Below are 23,011 nucleotides of genomic sequence, written 5' to 3' on the forward strand. Positions count from 1 at the left end.
CAAGGACCTCTGAGCTTAGCTGACTTGAAGAACTGCTTTCTCAGTGTGCACCTGTCTAGGTCATTCCGTGTCAATATTGTGCCCCTCTTGCTAGCCTACCACCCGTTACAGCCCCCAGCATTCTGAATGAGGCCCCCTGTTCTTCCTATCTGTGGAGCGTTCTGTGTGCACCATCTACCTGTGCCCCGATGTGCTCTCTCCATGTGGCAGGAAAAGGCCAGAAACGCCTGAACCTCCAAAAGCACCCAGAAACTGTGACAGACCTGGTTCTGATCCAAGGTTGTGAAGAAGGTACACATGGATACAGGGTCTCTTCCGATACCAAGAATGGAACCGGAGGCCATCAAAGAAAGGTGGCATCCCTACACGTCTTCCTTTTGTTTAACCCTACCCATGCACATGGGAGTCCCCCAACAGATGATGCCCTGGGAAACCTGCAGGTTCTGGGCCCAGAGCTAATGCCTCCGTTGGACAGAAAGCAGCGTTACTATCTCAAATGGACCAAGAGGGCTTGAACCACCCATGCCTCAGTGATTTGCTAAATGCCAAGGCTCTCTTTCAGTTGCTCTCATTAGGCCCAGGTAGGACTCCCTACAGTCAGGCATCCCTGCTTCCCTACATAGCACCCGTGCCAAGGAAGCCAGTGCACAGTTGGGCCCAGGGATATCCAAGACGGTCACCTGGAAGGCAGCATCCCTCTGTGTCACCTGGGTGCAGATCCCGTACAACGCAATCAGAGATTCTGCTCCAGCAAGACTACCAGAATCCTCCTTCAGGTACAGACGTGCACCTTTGACACTCAAGCCCCCAAAGCCAGGGGCAAGACCCCAAAGAAAAGGAGGAATTCATATCAGAACTTTCAGCACAGACCATGGGGTATCTTTGGCAGGACTGCTACTGCCTAGAGTCTGGACCCTGAAAACCAGCAGGCCCTGAACTGCCCCAGGGGCTTCTCTGTCTCCACTCCCCTGAGGTCCATTAGGACATGCAGTTTACCCACCGCCCTTGTCTTTTCTCTGTTCCCTCCCTCACAGGCATATCTCGGATAGGGTCACACAGGGAAACCCACTTGCGCATTCCTCGCCTTTGGGCACTTCCAGGGAGGCAGGCTGGAAGTGCCTGGAGGCATGCCTTGCTTACAGACCATGTCTCTCCTAGGATGCCTGTGGTTTGGCAGATACAGCATACTTTAGCGCATCTCATGTTTTGTGTCATATCGTGCCAGTGTGTGCCACCCTCAGGGAGGGCGTGTGCTGGCTGCTGGGCTGATCTGGGGCAGCACTGGTCCAGGACCTTCCCAGTTCTCCTTTTCACATGTGTGTGGAACAATCTCCAGTGCAGCAGGCAATCTATGACTCTTTCTCCTTCAGCTCTCTGCCCATCTCGGCAGGACCTTAGTCTCACCATCCCAGATCTTGCCATAGCCACGTCCCTCATTTCCAGAGGCCAGCCCATGGCCCCACACACGGAGGGCTCCACAGGCAGTGGTTTCAAAGCCCCACCCTACGTGATTTGCTCTGTGTGAATCCTTAGACCATGAAACCCTCTTCCTGATCCAAGGACACACAACAACACGGTAGAACTGATGAGCGTGTTTTGTATCTGGTCTAATTGCAGATATCTGGAGCCACAGTCTGGAGTTATCACTGGCCATCCTTTCCTTGTTCCCATCCTGGGCAGGGTCAATGCAGAGATAAGGCGACAAACCACCTTCAGCCTGGTCGCCTCATGACTCCTCTTCTGGTTGCTCAGCACCTCCTCTCCTGCCACCTTCATCTCTGCCTCTGCCCTGGGCCAGACACACACATACACATACACACACACACACACACAATCACAGCCAGCATAAATAAGCACACGTGTGTATACACACACATGCTCAGCACGGGGACACAGATGCAAACAACGAGCATAGGTGTTTCAGGAGGTGAAGATGACTGAGGCCAGCAATGTCGGAGATGGCGACAGTAGGCACCATGTCCTTCCCTTGGGGCTCCCTGTTCACCTTCTCCACGAACTCTTCCGTATGTTCCCAAGGCAGCCTGAAGCCGCGTCCAGCGCAGCATGTTTGGTGGTTGTGAGACACTGAGTGGTGAATGTGGAAATTCACAGAAGATCCCAAAGTCAGCACACAGGTGCACTGGGACCCCAGAGAGGACAGCTTTTCAATGATAGGCCTTCCCTGGGTAAGGGGTGGGAGTGAAGTGCCCAGGCAATCTCAAACTCAGTGAGCAGCAGGAGGCCAGGGGATGAAAGGACCCACAAAGGATGATTCTGACAAAGATACTTAATACACACTGCCTCTAGTAGTATCACCTGGACTCTGGTGCTGCCACATCAGCTGATTTGATGGAGACTTGCTTCACTCACGGACACACCAAGTCCCCAAATAAACAGTCTCAGGAGGTCACCTGCTACAAGCACAACCCAAACTCAGGCTCCACAGCCATCTTGCATGAGTCTGAGCATCCCCATTTGGGAAAGGACAGTGTCCCTGTAGTATCACACGAGTGTCCCTTCAGGGCCCACCTTCAGACCCCATCTCCACACATGTTTCTGTCAGTTACTCTCATGGAAGAACCTTCCTGCCCAGGGTACTACTTCAGATGATCGTCCCACACATCTTGGCCGACAATCCACTGGCAATATGAGCAAGGTGAGCCAGCAGCCAAGAATCCCAAAGTGATGCTGTGTTCAGGCCCAAAGCAACCACACCTCAGCAATCCTGTTCGACTCTGAGCAGTTGTGACCTGACAACCAGCCGAGAAAGTTAAGGCTCCTGGTGTCCACGCTGCGGCTGGATGCTCCCCGTTCAAAGTCCCAGAACCAGTGGACAGGAGTGGAACAACGTGCCCTATGACCTACAGAGAGACGGGAGATGGGTGTGGATCCCACAGGTGGACACTCCACAACCTTGCACACCCACACATCACCCCAGGAACCACGTTTCACAAGTGATGTCAAGGTAATTCTACTTAGTGGTCACTGTGTTCAAGAAGTAGGGGGGTCCTGAAAGGAAAATATCAACTTGCAGTGGGACGATGGATGGCTCCGCAACAGCACCTGTCAGGATAGGGAGCAGGGAAAAGGTTCCTGCGCCGCCTCCTCTTCCTGAGCAGCAGACTTCAAAGAGCAGCAGAAAGGATACAGCTCGGCCCAGAAGCAAGAGATGCCCCAGGTGATGGCGATCCTCCAAGCCAAGTCAGGCTTCCTCCTCTGATGGTTCTTGCACATGAACTGGAAGTAGGCCCTGCAGTTCTTCTTATGCTCAGAGCTCAGTTCTACCAGCAGGGCAGCCAGTGCCTGCAGCGCATCTTGCCCTGGAAGCTCAGTAGTGCTCCCGGGCCTTCCCTGGCCCTGCTCCTCCACCGTCTTCTCAGCTCCTGGAAGAAGCCCTATTGCTGCTCCTCATCTGCCACAACCTCCATCTCCTCCATGACGTCTTCCGCAAGCAGCTGGAACAACCACCCAATCCCCACCACGTCTCCGTCCACCAGGGGCTCACCGTCGTCCACCGCCTCCACCCTGCATAGCGTGGCTCCTTTGCCTGGCAAAACAACTTGTGGCTGTAAGGTCCCAGCCTCAAAAAGCCTGAGGATGGCAGGCCACCAACCCCAGCGCCCTGAAACCGGAGCTCACAACTAGGAAGGTCTGGGGTCCCAGGATGCTCCTGCATTCCTCTGACGGCCTTTCACACGCCTCTTGGCCCTGGTCGAGACCCCAGCCTGGGGCAGATGCGAAGGGATGGGACATAATAGCACAAGTGGTGTGCAAATGCGGCTCAGGTTTCAGTAATCCTGTGGGACCCACTAGCTCTTTGGGGGCGGGGAGTGAGGGGGATGGTAGGGAAGCGGGGGCTGGTGTGTGTCCGGTGGCCTGAGGCTGAAGAAAGGGGTGGCAGACAGCATGGGACAGGGTGAACAGGCCCTGGGGAAATCAGCCGAATAGGCGGATCCCTAGGCTGTGAGCCACGCATAGGCTGCTGGCCCAAATCTAGTCCAATGGCCGAGAGAGTGGTGGGTGGCACCCTTCTGGACACGCCCCTCAAACGTAGGGAATCTTCCACAGTTCCTGGGCTACAGTGCACCCACATGGCATATACCGCTCCAGGGAGTAATGGGTTTTGCATCTGCTGATACTCCAGGCGCTGTCATTGTCCGGACTCTGGAAATCCCAACGACGGGTTCCTGCTTCACAGTCTGAACAGCTTACTCCTGTGTCCCTCAGGACCCTCAATAACTGAGAAATTTCCCTGAGGATTCAAAGGATAAACAGGGACTCCACGTGGCTGGATACTTTTTCTCCATGGGACACAGAACCTGTTGTCCGGATGCTAGGGGAGAAGGGAAAAACCACACTGTTGGCTACAGTTGATCTCCACTGTTCAGGGACACCAGAGCCTTAGGGTACAGAGCTGGCTCTGTGTCTCTGCATCTCTGCTTCTGGCATAGCACTGTTTTGGCCAATCCTTCCATGTGTGTACCAAGGGCTGGTGTCTGTTTGTCTCCATCTCTCTCAGTGGTGCTCTTGCTGTCTGTCACTCTCTGGACACCAGTGCTCATACGAGAAGTTTATATGAGAAGGCAAGCCCTGCTCCTCCTTAGTGAGTTGCACCCATGGGAGATCAGACTTTGTTAGTCCACACATTCGGAGAGTGCTTTCTCAAACTTGAAAGTCAACGGTGCTCGGTCACTGCTGAACTGCAGAAGGTGCGGTGTGACCCTCCCTCCGTCGCTGGAGAGACGTGAATAGTGCAAAGGCCTCAGGTAGCTTGGCCACACTTTGCACAGATGGAGAAATGGGGCATGGCCTGGGGCCTGAGGGAACTCCCTGAACATTATTTGAATATCTGCCAGGGAGATGGTAAGGGCAGCTCCCCATTAAGTTCCATGACACACTGGTGCCAGAAACATGCATGGCTGCCAATTTACTCTATCGAGGCCCTTTCTAAGCGGTTCTGTTCTCCATGTGAGAACACATTCAAGCCTGCCCGGTCACCCAAGCCTGTGGGGCTGGGAGCAGCAAGAGGATCAAGATAAGCCATCCATCCTATAGTCCTGATACCCAATATATGTGTTCTGCAAAGAGTACAAAGAGTGATGATTCAGACTGGAAGACTGCAGGTAGCAGGTGCTTATGCTGCAGTTCTGGTCCATCACTGAAACCACACAAAATAGGCAAGGGTTGCTCATGCTCATGGTAAGGTCAGGGAAAGTATGCCTGGCACTTGGGAAGGATGGAAAGGCCCTTGTATCAGGGTGTTCAAAGGGCTGTGGGGTCACCCACCGTGGCTTCTGTGTCTGGGATTGCAACCTGTTCTGTGTCTCAGATCTTCTGCACTCTCACTGGTCACCCCCAGGCACTTTATTCCTGCCTCTCCTTTCTGCCAGGCATCCTTGCTGTATCACTGTGATTCCACTCAGAACTTGCTCACTCAGTGAGATAACGGGGATCAGAAAGTATGTCTACATATGTTCTGTGGGTTTGTGTGTGTGTGTGCGCGTGCGCACACGCGTGTGTGTGACTCCCACAACTCAGTTATTTTCGGAATCATTCACCTTTACAACAATAACTGTCAGCTAAGGTGGCTCTGATGTACTGTCTCTGGTCATTTCTGACTTAGAGGCTAATCCTCCTCAGATGCAGGCCTGAAGGAGACACACAGAGTCATGGCTGCAACACTTACAGGTGTGGTCCTGCCCGGACTCTACTCAGCTGTGCCTTTGGAGCCTGCCGATTGCCCAGTACCACACTTCCTTCAGGGTCCACCATTCTGCCCCCTCGCCTCCACCCCTCCTCCTGCTCCTGCCTCTGCACCTCCCCCTCCTCCTGAGCACTGGACCACACGAGTAGCAGAAAGGATACCACGTTGGCCCAGAAGCCAGGGATGCCCTGGATGTTGGCACTCTTCTGAGCCAAGTCACGCTTCCTCCTCTCATGACTCTTGCACATGAACCAAACGTAGGCCCTGCAGGTTTTCTCAGGCTTAGAGCTAAGTTCCACTTACAAGGTCGCCAGTGCCAGCATCTCATCTAGTGCCGGGAGCTCATTCGGGCCTCCAGGCCTTTCCTGGCACTGCTCCTCCAATGTCTTCTCCTCCAGCTCCAGGGAGGACCCTGTTTCTGTTATTCATCTGGCACAACCTCCACATCCTCAGTGATGTCCTCTGCAAGCAGCTGGAAACCCCGTCTGATCCCTGCCACGACTCTGCACCTGGGCCTCGCTGTCCTCTCCTGCCTCCACTCTGAAGAGGGTGGCATCTTCGCCTGGTGTGGCCACTGGTGGCTGCAACGTCCCAGCCATGCACAGCATCACCAGGACAGGCTGTTGCTGGCCAGATGCTAGGGAAGTAGGGAAAAATCCCACCGTTTGTCACGTTGATCTCCATTGTTCAGGGACACCAAATGGGAAAGGGGACGGAATGAATCAAATTCCCCTTTTGATCACTCAACAGGAGGTCCTAGTCACCAGGTCTCATTCATGTTCCTGAAAAAGAAAGCTTGTACTTCAGCATATAGACAAGTTTCCTCTCAGCGATGTTACTGTGTACACGCATATATTTGTGTACATGTGCACGTAGAAATTTGAGTGCTTACCAAAATTCATGTTCCTTGAAAAGAAAGCTTGTACTTCCGCATATGGAGAAGCTTCCTCTCAGGGATGTTACTGTGTACACAAGCGTGTTTGTGCACATATGCGTGCAGAAATTTTAGTGCTTACCAAAATTCAAGTTCCTGGAAAAGAAAGCTTGAACTTCTGCATATGGACAGGTTTCCCCTCAGCGATCTTACTGTGTACACGCATATATTTGTGCACATGTGCACATAGAAATTTGAGTGCTTACCAAAATTAATGTTCCTGGAAAAGAAAGCTTGTACTTCTGCATATGGACAAGTTTCCTCTCAGGGATGTTACTGAGTACACGTGCATGTTTGTGCACATGTGCGTGCAGAAATTTGAGTGCCTACCAAAATTTATGTTCCTGGAAAAGAAAGCTTGTACTTCTGCATATGGACAGGTTTCCTCTCAGCGATGTGACTGTATTCACCAATATATTTGCGCACATGTGTGCGTAGAAATTTGAGTGCTTACCAAAATTCATGTTCCTGGAAACGAAAGCTGTACTTCTGCATATGGACAGGTTTCCCCTCAGCGATGTTACCGTGTACACATGTATGTTTCTGCACATGTGCGTGTAGAAATCCCTGCCAGTTCGCTTGTGAGTATGAGCTACTGCAACTGACCTAGCCAGGTAATAGAAGTTGGACAGCGAAACCATGAAATTCTTAGGGAACGGTACAGAGTCTCTGGCCAGCAGAAGCACTGAAGCCAGGGAATCGCTCCCCGTTTGCTCACTGAGCAAACACGTTCTAGGCGGAATCACAGTCGTGCACCTAGGATGCTTGGCAGAAAGGAGAGGCAGGAGGAGACAGCCTGGGGAGTGTGAAGACGAAAGTCCACTACATCTGCAGTTTATGAAAAGTAGAAAATGTACCTAATGAGCTGGGAGGACAAACTGTACTTAATTAATTATCTAAGAGGATTTCCATCCAAACAGCCAAAAGTGCTTCCTGGTTTCTTCTTGCTGCCTGTAGTAAAACATGAAGGGAATTTTTTTTTAATGTTTAACATAAAGATTATTAAAACAGGGGACAAAACTTGCTGATTTGGGAATTTTCCAGTCTTTTAAGATGACGGAAGATGTTAAAATTAATGACTCTCAAGCAAGATCATATCCAGGGCATTGAGATTAGGTGGTCTAAATATAACATTTTACACCACCGATAGGCCAGTTCTTCTTCATATTATTTTTTATAAACAAAGGTGTTCTAAAGATGAGTGTGACTGTAAAATTCTTCGTTAAGCCTCAGAAAGCTGGAAGGGGATGCCTCTTGGCATTATTTAGTCAGGCCAATATCCTCCAAAGAGTTTAGTGGTGTCACTCAGAGATCCTTTCAGTCACACAATAAGACTTCTACCAAGGTTCAGGGTGTTATCCCTCAGCTATCTCAGCAGAAAACCAAGACAGAGTAAGCCTTATTATGAAGACATGTGTGATTGTGGCTTTGGAGTGGGGTGCTTTGCCTTGAACACCAGTAAGAGTAACAGGAGACACACCAAGGTTTTAAGATAACATATTTAAGTTCAGCTCGGACGGAAAGGACCAGCAATAGTACAAAAGAGAAGCTCTGGACTTCTACCTTCTACAAGCAGGAAGCAGGCTAGGGAGACTGTTTCATGTAACCATATACTAGCCACCTTTCATGCAATGGCATCATGTCAGGGGGTAGAATGAAAAAATCAGAGACTGAAGCCTAGGAAGTGTCCAGGCCTTAAATACTAATCAAAGGACTGCCCGCAAGAACCCATGGGATTTCAGAACTGCTACTATTGACTCCCATCTCCCCTCCCCTTTCTGGAACAGGAGTGTCTATGAAGGTTATCTATGCCTGAACCACCACTGTATGTTGGCTGTGAAAGGGAGCAGATTAACTCATCTCTTTTGTTCACACATCCTCAGGTCTAGAGGAACTACACTTCTATAATTTGAACTGATGTCTTGCAGGCTTGAGAGGCTCTTGGACTGCAAGGAGATCAAACCAGTCAATCCTAAAGTAAATCTCTCCTGCATATTCATTCGAAGGACTGATGCTGAAGCTGAAGCTCCAATACTTGGGCTATGTGATGCGAATAACCGTCTCATTGGAAAAGACCGTGATGCGGAAAAAGATGAGGTAGGAGAAGGGGACAGCAGATGATGGGATTGTTGGATAGCATCATCGACTCAAGGCACTTGAGTTTGAGCAAGCTCCTGGAGTTGATGGACAGGGAAGCCTGCAGTGCTGCAGTCCATGGGGTCGCAAAGAATACGACACAACTGAGCAACAGAACACTTGAGATACTGTACACGTGGACCCTGATCCATAGCTGGACCTGACTTAGATGACAAGGTCCTGAACTTCAAGTTAATGCTGTAACAGATAAATTGTTTAAAAGCATTGGCAGGAAAAGGCATTTTGGACATACACGCATGTGAACAATTTCTGGCCATGTGTGTACCACGTGGTTTTAAATTATGTCCACGGTTCCTTCCTCCGCCCCTTCACTGTGTGGTGGGCTTAGTGGCTCACTTCTCATGTTAGAATACTGTAGAAACGAACAATGAAGCATCTGAGACTAGGTCATAAAAGGCACTGCAGCCTCCTTGCTCATCCTCTTGGATCACTCACTCTAGAAGCCAGCTTAGTCATATCTCGAGAACACTCAGGTAGCCCTTTAGAGAGGCCCATGTGAAAGAACCGAGGCTTTCTCACAACAGCCAGCAAGCAAACTGGTTTCAACAGCTATGTGAGTAAGCCATCTTGGAAGGAAATCCACCAGCGCATGTCAAGGCTTCAGAGGGTGGCAATCTCATGAGACACTGAGCCACAACACTCAGCTGAATTACTCCTGGATTCCCAACTTTCAGCAGCAGTATGAAATAATATTGTTTTAAGCTGCTAGTTTTGGCTAATTGGTTATGCAGCACTAGTTCATTAATGCACTGCCAACTTTGGGCAATGTCTTTATTCAGGGCTGCCTGTCCATCTAGTCCAATCTAATCCAGAATCTGCTACTTCAGTTTAGAAAACATAGCCCACCCTTGATCTGACCACCCTCAGTATCAGATCAAATATCATTTCACTCACCTGAATATCTTATCAGCCTTGCCTAGCCTCAGCAATGATCCTTTCAGTTGAGCCAGAGTCCACCGTCACGCTTATAGTCCTCATTTTAATACGTTTCCATCCACTGACACCCATTCTGTTATTGTTGTCCATTGCTTTTCAGTCTCCCATCTCTGTCTGCAATCCCACGGGCCCACCCTGTTCCTTAGCTATAAATCCCAGCTGCACCCCTCCTGGAGTCACACATAAGCTCAATCTCTCTCCCATGTTATAATATGCCACTGTAGTACTCTTACCTTGAATAAAGTTTTTTTGCCACCTTTCGGAAGTGTTATGAATACTTTTTGAACATTCCCAAGTTCTGTTAGTAAGGATTACTCTCAAAGGAATCTAGTTTTATATCTTTATTTTTTATACTATATTCATTTGAGGGAACAAATTTCTAGAATTAAAACATTTCATGTTTTTACCATACACACAGAAAATATCTTTGAAAATACACTTACATATCTTAAAACATGTAGTAATCTGAAAAGGATGTGTATATAGACATGTCAGTGTATATACACACATACCCTCAGAGCTCCAAGGAAAACTTAATTCTCAGTAAACAATAAATGAAAACATTCAGCCTGAAAATAGTGAACTCTTTGGAATCAAGTTGCCAAAAATCTTAGACAATGAAATTTTAATTAAAAAACATGGATACATAAAAATATTTGGGATTCAGACAAAATTGCTAAATAAAGATAGGTCAACCCCTAAACCATCTCTGGAAAAAAAAAAAAAAAGAGAAATCCTCAGTATCATGTAATAACCTATCATGGAAAAGAACCTACAAAAGAATAGATACGTATCTGCATAACTAAATCACTCTGATATACATCTGAAATTCAACATTGTAAATCTAATATATTTACAGGAAAAAAAATGTGAAGAAACTTCTAAAATACAAAGTTATAAAGAAAAAAAATCCTAAAGAATGTAGGAAGTATCTATGAATTGAAACAAAAATAGAAAACAAAAATAAAGCTTGTTGGGATAAGACGACAAGAGCTGCTTCTTGGAAAAAGAAAATCAGAAACATTGATACAACTGTGGCAAATCTAATAAGGGGACAGGCAGGTTAATTCCAATACTAGAAATGAGGAACGAAATGGGATTCTGAGAGGATAACATTCAACTCTGAGTGGAATTCCTTTTGTTTCAGGAAAGGTCCAGTCAAGCAACAACCTGGGGAAAGAAAGGGAAGGAAAGAAAGAGGAAGAGAGACAAGGGAAGAAAGCAAGAAAAAGAAAGGAGAGGAGAAGGAAGGAACAGTAAATGTCTCAACAAATGTTGTAAACTATCCAATAAAACAATTCTCTTCAAGATCTAAAAGCAGAAACGGAAATTTATTAAGCCAGATACTCATTGCTTTTGATGGTACTCAGAAAAGAAAGCCCACTTACACATCACTGTTTAGAAGTTTAGAACTGGCCAACACAATACGATTATTTTAAAAAAATAAAAATATGCCATGTTATTTGTAAAAAGACAGCAGAAATAATTTTTAAAACATTATTTCTACAAATACTAATTTTACTTACAATGTTTTGGCAACATTAATAAAATAATAAATTTTACCTGAAAGAACAAGCAAGGCAGACAAGGAAATTCACAAAGGGCAGTAACAAAATAATAATCTTGACACATCTTCAATAGTTTGTAAAGAAAACAAAGTGTCATTGTGTGAACAAAATATAGAGGTATCAAAAGAAAAACAGAGGAAGCTCCTGAAAGAACTCAACTCACTATTAACTATCTTTGATTTGCAGGCACAGAAACTGACTCAAGTTAATTCTAAGAAGCAAAGCCCTGATGTTATTATCTCTTCTCTTTTTCATTTTTCTTTTTCTTTCTTTTCTTGTGAAAATTTAGGAAATTTAGGCTGGAGAGGGGAGAAGAGGATAGAGACTTCAAGTGCCTTTAAGGAGGAGGAGGAAAGACAGGGGGTAGGAGATTTGATTGTGTTATTTGAACAGCATTGGTGAAGATTAAACAAGGGAGGTAGCAAGCCATGCAGGCCTATGGGAAGAGTATTTCCAGAAGAACAGCACTTGCAGTCTGGATCGGGAAGAAATGGAATTTGATGGAGGAAAACCAAGGCCAGTGTTGTCAAAAAGAGTACATTAGTGGGGAAAATAGTAGAGTAGAAGACAGAGAATGGAAGAGAGGAAGCAGTCAGGGACCATATTGTGGGAAACTTTTAATTTGGCAATAAATACAACTTGTAGTCCTTAGGAGCATACTTCACAGCAACTAACAGCAACAGTGTAGATAATAGCCACAATAAAAACACATAACTAAAACATTTCATATTTTTTACTACAGAAATCGAAAAAGGATATATGAAAGCAATAGTCTGCATATTTATTTATACAGAGTTTTCTCCTGAGACCAGAACACACACACACTCTTTATACAACTAAAAAGTGGTTTCAGCTGACAGTTAGCAAAGCGCTTTGGCCCAAATAAACTAACCAGAAAGGCATAGTAAAATATTCAAAGTGCAAATAAATCAATCAAGCTTTGAGTAAATAAACACAATTTATTTGAATTTGATTTTACACTCAGGAAATTACCTAAAATGGAGACAACAGGTTCACTACAGCTTCATCATCTGTAGTCCTTCCTCTTCAGTTCTGAGAAGGATGCTAACCGCTTGGTGATGATCTCTTTCCAGCATTTTGTGAAAACTTAGAGGACTTAAAGAAATTGAGGACTGGGGAAAGTGGCGAGAGACAAAGAGGAGGAGAAAGGAAGAGGAAACGGAGAGATTGCTCCTGGCATAAGTCTACAGACAGGATCCCAGCTTCCTGGAATGGTGCACAGAGATTGATAGCTATCCGTGCCAGAAGTGGAGAAGGGGTGACATTCACCTCCAGGAGGAGACTCAACTCCAAGAACCTACAGAGGCAGCCAAGTGCGCTGATGTTCATAAACCAATACTTAGAGGTTACCACACAGGTCTGTGAAAGAGCCCTTGGAGACCGCAAGAAAGAAGGTTTCCACAAGTATAATCACAGATTAGATGGTTGGATAGATTAGAGGAAGGATAACTCTATGACCTGATAATTACTGAAATACATGAGACAATTCTTGCACATCAGACTGTGTCAAGAAAGACGGAAACACATTTAGTTTGATACAATGGGAAATTACACACGCAAAGAATAAGCTGTTAACTGTACTACATTTGTGTCCAAGGCAAGATAAGATACAGAACCGAAATCTTCACATGGTCAACTCGGGTAAGACACATGTAAGTGGAAAATGGAAGCAAGAGTTCCAAAAAGGCTTTAATCACCCTGGACTATTTTTATCCACTATATTTACGATTCTTGGACAACTCCACTGTAGCTTAAGGGTAAGTGAACTCAATTTAGCCCAATTCAAAAGCTGAACAGATTTCCTGTGTTTGATCTTTTTCAGCTACAACTATGGGTCCAGCGCAAATCAAAGTGGACGTCAAGGCTCTTTTTCCTTTGGGAATTTTAACTTGCTTTGCTACTGTGTCTGACACTGATATGCCGACCTCACTGTGACTACAGGCCAGCCAAATGGGAAAGGGGACAGAATGAATCAAATTCCCCTTTTGATCACTCAACAGGAGGTCCACAGGCACCAGGTCTCATTCTATTAGCTATCTCTGCTTCTCCAACTGCAGTCAGTGCTACACAGGGCCTGCTTCATGCTTGCCAGGGTCTCTCACCAAACACAGGCATTTTAACGGCTGGCTTCCTTGAGATGTCCTTGGGCTAGGTAAAATAACTCTGAGACAGTGTTCCTTCTCCCTGGGCTCTGTGCCTGCAGTGAATGTATGCCTCTTCCTCAGCTGGGACAAGAAGCCACAGCTCTTCACTGATTAAATCCTGTATCTGGTCCAAACTCACATCGTAGCTTCTCCATCAACCTCCACTGCACGCTTTCAGAGCCAGGTTATCTTAGATCAGCCCAAGAGGCACTTCAGAGAGTGGCATTCAAATATGGCTATATAGCTGATACTGAGATCTTCAAGGCATGAAAACAGTTCAAAATTACATTGCTAAAACACTCTACAGATTATATGTATAGGAGAGCTTTCGAACTTACAAGTAACATCAAATACCAAAATAGGTTCTTACTTTTCCTTTCTCCACTTCTCTCATTCTCTCTCTCTCTCACACACATGCACACATCCTTTTTACATGTTAAGACAATTACACGAAAACCAGATCATAGATTTTTAAATAGCAGCTCAATATGAAGATCAAACAAAATTGTACTTCCTCTATTTAAAACAAAATCACATAAATTACCCATCGGTTTCCCTATATTTGATATTATTGAATAATGCTATAAGTTGATCTTTTTGTTTTTAATGGGGTTTTTAACTTTGACTGAAATACTTGCTTCAGACTTACTGACGGTAGAATTAACTTTTTTTTTTCTTTTTTTGACCTCCTCCTTTTAGATTTGGGGGGTGATGATTCAACATCAGATGTGTTCACAGTAATGGATGCAACTTCCACCAATTCTGGCTGAAGGGGTTCCAGTGATACCTGAATAACAATTTTTGTTTCAGGAGACAATCCTTCTAGCTGCTTAGGCTTCTTAAACATTTGATGACACTGGGTCTGGTGCTCCCTTTCCTCTTTGGAAGTTAAAAACTGTAGCCGGCATTTGGAACACTGGTGAAAACTCTTTTCCCAGTGCCCTCGATGATGACGTCTGTATGCTGTTGCAGTTTTAAAAATTTTGAGACAAAACGGGGAAAGTAAATTCTTGGTGTTACCACGGTATGCTCTGAAATGTGCATCCACATCTGCAAAAAATGATGATCTGTAACTGCAAACCTGGCATACATAGGGCATTTCACCAGGCTTATGATTGTCTTTCATGTGCTCTAAGAGAACCTGATCTGTCTCAAAGGACAACTCACAGATGTGACAGACTGCGGAGGGCTCCTGGGCCGTGTGGACACTTTCAATGTGACACTGCAGCTGGAAGGGAGTAGGAAACTGGCGGAGGCAGTGCTGGCAGGTGGTGTGGGTTTTCCAGCTGTCACCTCTCTGCCTCTCAAGTTCCAAATGGTGCTCCATGTGATTCATAAACTTGACATTTTTTAGAACTTTCAAGCAGCTGAGGCATTTAAACGCCGTGTGGGTCTTCGGTTCTGGCTGCCCAACTCCTCAATGCTCGCCATAGTAGAAGTCACGAAGTAACACAATCAGATTTCCTTCTGTGGGATCACCAATTTTGTTTGGACTTGCCAAACTTGGAAAATCAGTTTTTGTCCGTCCACTTTCCCCTAAAGGTCTTACAGGCTTGCAATGAACACTGTCCTTTGGAAAAGGTGTTGGACAAGGTTCTCCATTCTGAACATGGCTTAGTGAGGTATGGACACGGTCTGGTGTGCTTTGCTGAGTGGTCTCTGTATGAAAAAAACCTGACGGGGAAAAACCTAAAGAATGTTCCCCTACAATGCCATCACTGAGTTTAGGCCTTCTGGGATTTCTGCGATTTGTTTCACAAGGGGAAACTCACTTTGATACATGAGGACTTTTATTCATATCTCCTGCAGAAACTGCTGTTTCTACTGGATGCTGCAATGAACTTGTGAAGGTAATCAAAGAAGAACATAACTCCTTCGAAAAGCCATCAGGCACTATTTGTGGTGAAATATTTTTATAATCAGCTTGAGACGGAGGTTCAATAATAATAGGACTACCTGTTGATCTTGAGTCAGAGTCAGACACTGGCAAGACAGTCTTTGCTTCTGATGTAGGAGTCACATGACTAACAGGCTGTAATCTGTGAGCGTTACCTTTCCTGAAGTGACCATACCTTTTTCTCCTGGAATAAGAACCTGGGGTATCTCTGTTTAGTATGTTTGAAACGACTGGTTTTGATGCTGAGCTCATCCCAACAAAGATCACGTCAGCATCTTCATTTACATGTTCCACTCCAACCAAGATCACTTCATCATCATCATCATCATCTACTTGTTTTGTCTCTCCCTCCCTTTTCCGTACTTCTGGCTCTTGTTCTTCTTCACGTAAGATACATGGGAGTTCCATATTTTTAATACTTTTTTATTCTTAGAGGGTGCGGCCACAAGTCCCAGTGCTTCCTTTATACAAACTGCCACCTAAGTGTAAACATACTACAGATTAGTTAAGTACAGAAAAATGGGCTATTTGATTATCTCCAAAACTCTAGAGTACTTATACACACCCTTATCTTACAGACAAAGACACTGAGTGTCAACCAGACTCAATGACAGCTAAAAAAAACTACGACTACATGTCTACATGGCTCTAGAATCATAGCTTTGTCGCATGTTCACTTTAACCTCTTCTATTTCAAAAAATAAAGAGGAAAAATAAAAAAAAAAAAACGCCACACTGATCATTAGGTGAAATCACATGTAATGGAGAGTATTTTTACAAAAGCATTGTTCTACAGCGTTTCAAAGCATGGACTTTGGAGACAAAGGAGATTAATTTGGAATTCTAACTTAACCACACACCAGTTGCGTCTTCTTGGGCAAATTTGTAACTTTTAAATGTGTTTCTTTATTTTAAAGACAAACATGCTTATTTCTTAGACTTAAGGTTAACAGCATTTTTAAAAGGCATCAGCTATTCAATGGCATCTTGTTTTGTAGTAAAAATGGAATAAAATGTATCTTAAATGCACATTACAACCGATCCACAAATTCTAATTTCATAAATGTTAACAAACAAAATAGGTAGCAAATTCAAAGTATAATCTATCTATACCTAGTTAACAAACAGCATAATTCAATGTCAAGCACTTAATTCAGGCCTAGGAAACTGAGAATGAGCTCTCTTTGATCATCTCACCCCAATTCCACACTGATATATCCTAAATTTCTCCCTCTAATCCTGGCTAAACTTCAATCCAACAATGCTTCATCTTTATGCCACACGTCTCTTCCCCACATAGCAGGCAAAGTGATGCCAGTCTTTCTCATACCAATATCAGACAGAGACATCACACACACACACACACACACACACACACACACACACACACCCCTGATATCCCTTATGAATACAGGTGAAAGAGTCCTCAACAAAATACTGGCAAACAAAATCCAACAGCATATAAACAAGACTGTATACCATGATCACATGCGATTTAGGGAGGTATGCAAAGTTGGTTCATTATAGGAAAGTCAATCAACATTATGCCATTTTAAAACAATAAAACAAATAACACATCTGCCTGAAGAAAAAGCATTTCCCTGAATCTAGCACCTTTTCATACCGGGGTTAAAAGAACACTTAATAATTAAGAACAGAAGAGAACTTTCTCAATCGAAGGGCACCTGTAAAAAGACCCACAGCTAACATCATACTTAAGAATGAAAACTGAAAGCTTTCCCTCTAAGACTGGGAACAACACAAGGAAGTCTATTACACACTTTGGCTCAACATTATACTGGCAGTTTTACAACCAGAGCAATCAGGTAACAAAAGAGAATTGTTGCTGTAGTTTCAAAAACAACAACAACAACAACAACGAAAAAACAGAAAACAGCCTTCATAATGGAAAGGAAAAAGTCAAAGTATATTGGAGATATCATACTTTTGTATAGAAAATCTTGAAGAAAACACAAGTATTAGAATTAATATAAAGCTTGCAGAATAGAAGACAAATATTTTAAAAGTCAACCACATTTTATACAGTAGCAACAAATGTTGTTAAGTAAATACTTGAATCTACACTAGCATTCAAAAGAATACTTAGGAAGTCAGAAAGAGAAAGACAATATATTCTTTTGAATGGCTGAGTAATACTCCACTGTGTAGATGTACCACAACTTTCTGATCCATTTATCTGTTGGTGGATATCTAGGTTGTTCCATGTCCTGGCTATTATAAAGAGTGCTGCGATGAACACCGGGGTACATGCGTCTCTTTCAATTCTGGTTTCCTCAGTGTGTATGCCCAGCAGTGGGATTGCTGGGTCATACGGCAGTTCTATTTGCCATTTTTTAAGGAATCGCCACACTGTTCTCCATAGTGGCTGTACTAGATTGCATTCCCACCAACAGTGTAAGAGGGTTCCCTTTTCTCCACACCCTCTCCAGCATTTATTGCTTGCACACTTTATAGGAATCAATTCTAATGAGATGGATGAAACTGGAGCCGATTATACACAGTGAAGTGAGCCAGAAAAAAAACACCAATACAGTATACTAACACATATATATGGAATTTAGAAAGATGGTAATGATAACCCTGTATGAGAGACAGCAGAAGAGACACAACTGGATCCTTGTGTGTTACAGATAGATTTTAAAATGGTGCAACTGCTACAGAAAACAGTTTAAAGGCTCCTCGAAAAATTAAAAAACTAGAGCTGACACATGATTCAGCAATTCCACTTCAGGATATAAATACAAAAGAAGTTAACATGGGGTCTTGGGATATCTGCAGAGCCGTGCTCACAGCAGCACGAAGCACAACAACTAAGAGGTGGAAGCATCGAAATGGCCATCAAATGTGATATATACACACAATGAAATATTATTTAGCCATATAGAGAAAATTCTGTCACATGCTACAACATGCATGATCATTTCAGACATCAAGCCAAATGCAATAACCCAGTCGTACAAAAAGACAAATACTGTAAGTTTCTACTTGCATGAAATAGCTAACACAGTTAAGCAATAGAAAGGAAACAAAAAGGAACGATGGAGTCCATGGTCTAGGTCAATGGGCAAGAAAAGACGACTTGCTGTTTAATGGGACAAGTGATGGGTACAGAGTTTCGAGTTTGCAAGCTGTAAAGGTGTAGAGATCTGCTTCATAACAATGTGATAAGGAATTCCCTCGTAGTTCAGAGGTTAGGACTCCACAGTGTCCTATCAGGGGCCTGGGTATGATCCTCAACCAGGGAACTGTCATTCAAGCTGCACAACACAGCTAAAACAATGACAACAACAACAAATCAACACTGTGACTATGTGTGTGTATATGTCTTAATCACTCAGTTGTGCCCAACTTTGCATCCCCCGGGACTAAAGCTCACCACGTTCCCTTCTCCATCGGATTTGCAGTGGGTTGCCATTTCTTTCTCCAAAAGGCTGATGAAAGTGTGCAAAATACTTAGCATGCCAAAATGGTTAAAATGGTAAAAATTTAACTTAGATGTTTTCTACAACAATTAAAAACAGAAAAGCATTTAACAACCAGAAAAATAATTTGAATAGACATTTCCGACTCTTTGCAACCCCATGGACTGTAGCCTACCAGGCTCCTCCGTTCATGGGATTTTCCAGGCAAGAGTGCTGGAGTGGATTACCATTTCCTTCTCAAGGCGATCTTCCCCACCCAGGAACTGATCCCAGGTCTCCTACCTTGCAGGCAGACACTTTCCCTTCTGAGCCACCAGGGAAGCCCCGAGCAAAATGTCAATCAGTCTCACTGAGATACTATTTCACACCCATACTACTTCACATCCAATCAAAAGGACGAATAATAACAAGTGCGGCAGAGGATGTGGAGAAAAGGAATCTTCATGATATTGTTGAGGTAATTGCTGTAAAATGGTACAACCACTCTTGCAAAAGTGGTTGGACAGTACCTCAAAAATTAAATGTAGAGTAGAGATATGATCCAGGAATTTCCCTCTTTTGTATATATGCACCAACACTGAAAATGTTCAGTCCATGCAAAATCAGTGTTCACAGCAACATTACTCGCAATAGCCACAAAGAGTACACCATCCACGTATTATCCATTCATTGACGAATGGATAAACAAACTGTGGTATATGCTCAAAATGGACTGCATGGAAGCCATTTACCATATTCATATACCATATTCAGCCATAAAAATAAAACAAAAACATTCACTGCTATACAAGCATGAAAACGATGAATCTTGAAAGTACACAAACGAGGGGACTTTCCTGGCGATCCAGGGTTTAAGACTCTCCACAGGTGCCATCCCTGGGCTGGGAACTAAGATCCCACATGCCACATAGCTAAATAAATAAATATTTAAAAAGAAAATATGACATCTGAATAAAGGCAGGCACAAAGGTCACACATTGTATGTGGGAGAACTGTAGGTGGAAGACAAGCAGAAAGAGAAGCGCTCTGTAATCCAAGTGAAACATTTTTTTTCGGGGAGGAGGAAATGAACTACTCTGATAGAGGCTGCCAATAAATTAAATAAAATAACAATTAAAAATTCACCACTGAGTTAAACATTTGAATTCACCTGTGGCCTTGACAAGAGTGGCTTTATGGGAAAATGAGAGAACTCGAGATAACAAAGTCTAGGAACAACTCTGCAGAGGTCTATCACAAGCAAATATGAAATAAAAGCAGCAGAAGCAGGAGGTGTCACCAAAAGATGGATTTTCAACGACAGGTCACATTATAGTCAGTCTGTTTGCTGATGGGAACCATCCAGAGAAACAGAAACCTTAATCCAGGACAAAGAGGAGACTTGCTAGAACATCAAGAAATGAGTAGGTCTACAACTGAGTAGATCAAAATTGAGTGCACCAAGCCAGAGAGCACACAAGCTGGAGAAGGCAATGGAAACCCACACCAGTACTCTGGCCTGGAATATCCCACAGATGGAGGAGCCCGGTAGGCCGCAGTCCATGCGGTTTCGAAGGGTCGGACACGACTGAGCGACTTCACTCTCATGCACTGGAGAAGGAAATTCTCCAGCGTTCTTGCCTGGAGAATCCCAGATAAGGGAGAGCCTTGTGGGTGGCTGTCCATGAGACTGCAGAGTCGGACACGACTGAAGCAGCTTAGCAACAGTAGCAGCACACAAGAAGGGTACACAAGCCAAATAATTTGCTCACAATGACAGACCTGAGATCATATGAAAAAAAAAAAGGCTGGCATAGTGGATTAATGGGTATGGTAACCAGCCTTCAAGTGAATTCAATCTCCTGATATTCCCACCCCTGTGTAGTTCTCTCTCAATCTATCAGAGGGTAGACCTGTGAGACTAAGCAAATACACAAGTGAAGATGTGTAACATCTGAAAAAAAAAACTCTGCACTTTATCATGGGTCAAGCGCTTTCCTGAATCACTCATTCTGAGAAAAGACAGCAGCCTCCACAAGAGAAACACCTTGGAGAGGCCCACAGAAGGAGGAACTGAGGCTTCATGATTACAGCCAAATGAGAGAGCTTAGATTCAACAAGCTAAGTCTTCAGAGGTTGCCAAGCCAGACAAAAGCTTGACTACTACCTCAGGAGAGATCCTAGGCCAAGAGATAACAAGTGGTAAGTTCGTTCAAACTATTCCATTTTGAGATCATATGTACAACACAAACATTTGAAGTTCTAATACCATTCACATCATACTTACACACAGAACACTTCTCCCATAAATATAGCAAAAATCAAACCACACACACACACACACACACACACACACACACACTCACCCAATCCAAAGCACCGAAACACAGGAGTTGCCTAACAGTCCAGTGGTTTGGGTAGGACTCAGCCCTCTCACTGCCAGGATCCTGTGTTCGATCCCTGGCTGGGAAACTAATATCCTATGAAGCCACATGTTGTGACCAAAACAAAACATGCTGTGAAGTTCAAAGCTGTACCAGCAAGATAAGTATACAACACAGCTGTAGGCACAAGTTGCTGGGCATAGAGCTTCCTATGATCTTGTTTACTCGCATGAAATGAACTCAGATGGTGCCTCACCCCCATCCAGTGGAGTTCACTTACTTAATGAAGAAAAGCCCTTAAGGGTACAGAAATGAGCAAGCAGTCTCACGTGAACATGTTAAATCACAGGATATTTTCTCTGAATGAACCACTGGATTCATTCATTCATTTGGCCATGCTGTTTGGCTTGTGGGGTCCCAGTTCCCTGACCAGAGATTGAATCCAGACCACTGCAGTGAAAGCCCAGAATCCTAATTACCAGGCCACCAGGGAACCCCCACACCTGCATTGCTTTGCTTTCCTAGCTAAAACCTTAGGATATGTGCATTGCCCCATTTTAGCCTCACCAAGTGGTAGGAGTCAGCTCTACACAGCGTAAGACCCATAGTGTTCTTACTTTTTTTCTTTCAAGAAGGCAGGGGAAAGCAAGCCACCCTGCCTGTTTTTAAGCTTGCCACTCAGAAAGCTGCAAACCTGAAACCATGATGGCCCTGAAGTCAGCACCCGCAATCAGGGTCAGGTAATCCCCAATCAGGAATACTCTCTCTCAACAGCAACGTGTCAGCCGACGAATGAAAGGAGAAAAACGCAATGTAAGAAAGCCACAACTTTGTCCCTTATTGTAAAGATGTCTGTCACCTTACCTCAGGGGCCCACTGAAATCCTGAGCGCTTGAGACCTCCCAGGCAGCACACGGTCACATCCTGGGGACAAGCACAGGAAAAGGCCAGGGTGAGTCCCCTGTTCTGGGAACATTCTATCCCCCCAGGCCCTACCTGGTCCTACCCTACGGATGCTGACCAGGCGTCTCACACTCAACCAGACCAAGTGATTGAACTCCTTTGCCCTGAGCTTCTTCCTCCCACCTCCCTTCTCTCAGTAACAAACAAACAAATACCTCATCTGCCAACTTCCCGAACCAAAGGCCTGAATCTCGGGGCCCCCAGGGACGGGGCAGCCCTGGAGGCCGAGGAGAGGCAGAGGAACCAGAAAAACGACTAAAGCACCAGGGCAGTGAAGAGGCTGCTAGATAGATGTTTTTTTTGTTTTTCCTTTTGTTTTTTTTTCTGCTCCTGCCTGACTGTGCCTGGGTGCAGAACCGGGTTGGGCCGTGAAGATTTGTGCATCTGTGTTTAAATACATTAGGTTCCACAGGAGAGCTAGGTGCCAGGGGCCAGGGGCCTAAGAGGCCCTTTCCACGAGCTGGCTTGTCCCGACCCTGGGCAGGAAAGCTGCTGGAGAGCAGAGCCCGCCCAGACTAGAGAGGGGAGAGGGCGAAAGGAGCCTGAAGCCTGTGGATCCTGCCACAAGCTCTCACCGCCCTCACCAGCTGCCCCGCCCAGCAAGGCCTCGTTTGAGTGGGGACCCGAGAAACCCTCCCTTTAGCCGTCAGGCACTGCTTTGGCTGAACCACGCTCCAGTCCTTACCGGTCCCCATTGAGGGAGGAGAAGGAACTGCTGGCAGCTCACCTGCCCTAGGCAGTTCCAAGATTAACCCTGAGTAGTCGAGCCTGAGGGAATCTGGCCTCCTCAGGTCTGGAGCGCCGTCAGCTCCCCCTACAGGCCTGCGGGCTGCCTCCGATGATTGGCTGCCAGATGTCGGCGCCTGCAATCTGATTGGCCG

General features: G+C 45.0%; 1 protein-coding gene across 1 annotated transcript; it reads right to left on the reverse strand.

The window, feature by feature from the left end:
• Positions 1 to 3,395: 3,395 nt before the first annotated feature.
• Positions 3,396 to 15,769, reverse strand: LOC138431454 (zinc finger protein 280B-like). The gene is given in 3 exon segments (XM_069573597.2): positions 3,396 to 3,566; positions 6,214 to 6,341; positions 14,140 to 15,769. Coding segments are annotated over 3 exon segments (1,929 nt in total).
• Between the last annotated feature and the right edge of the window lie 7,242 nt (positions 15,770 to 23,011).

The sequence above is a fragment of the Ovis canadensis genome, chromosome Y (genome assembly GCF_042477335.2).
Source record: "Ovis canadensis isolate MfBH-ARS-UI-01 breed Bighorn chromosome Y, ARS-UI_OviCan_v2, whole genome shotgun sequence".
Taxonomy (NCBI): domain Eukaryota; kingdom Metazoa; phylum Chordata; class Mammalia; order Artiodactyla; family Bovidae; genus Ovis; species Ovis canadensis.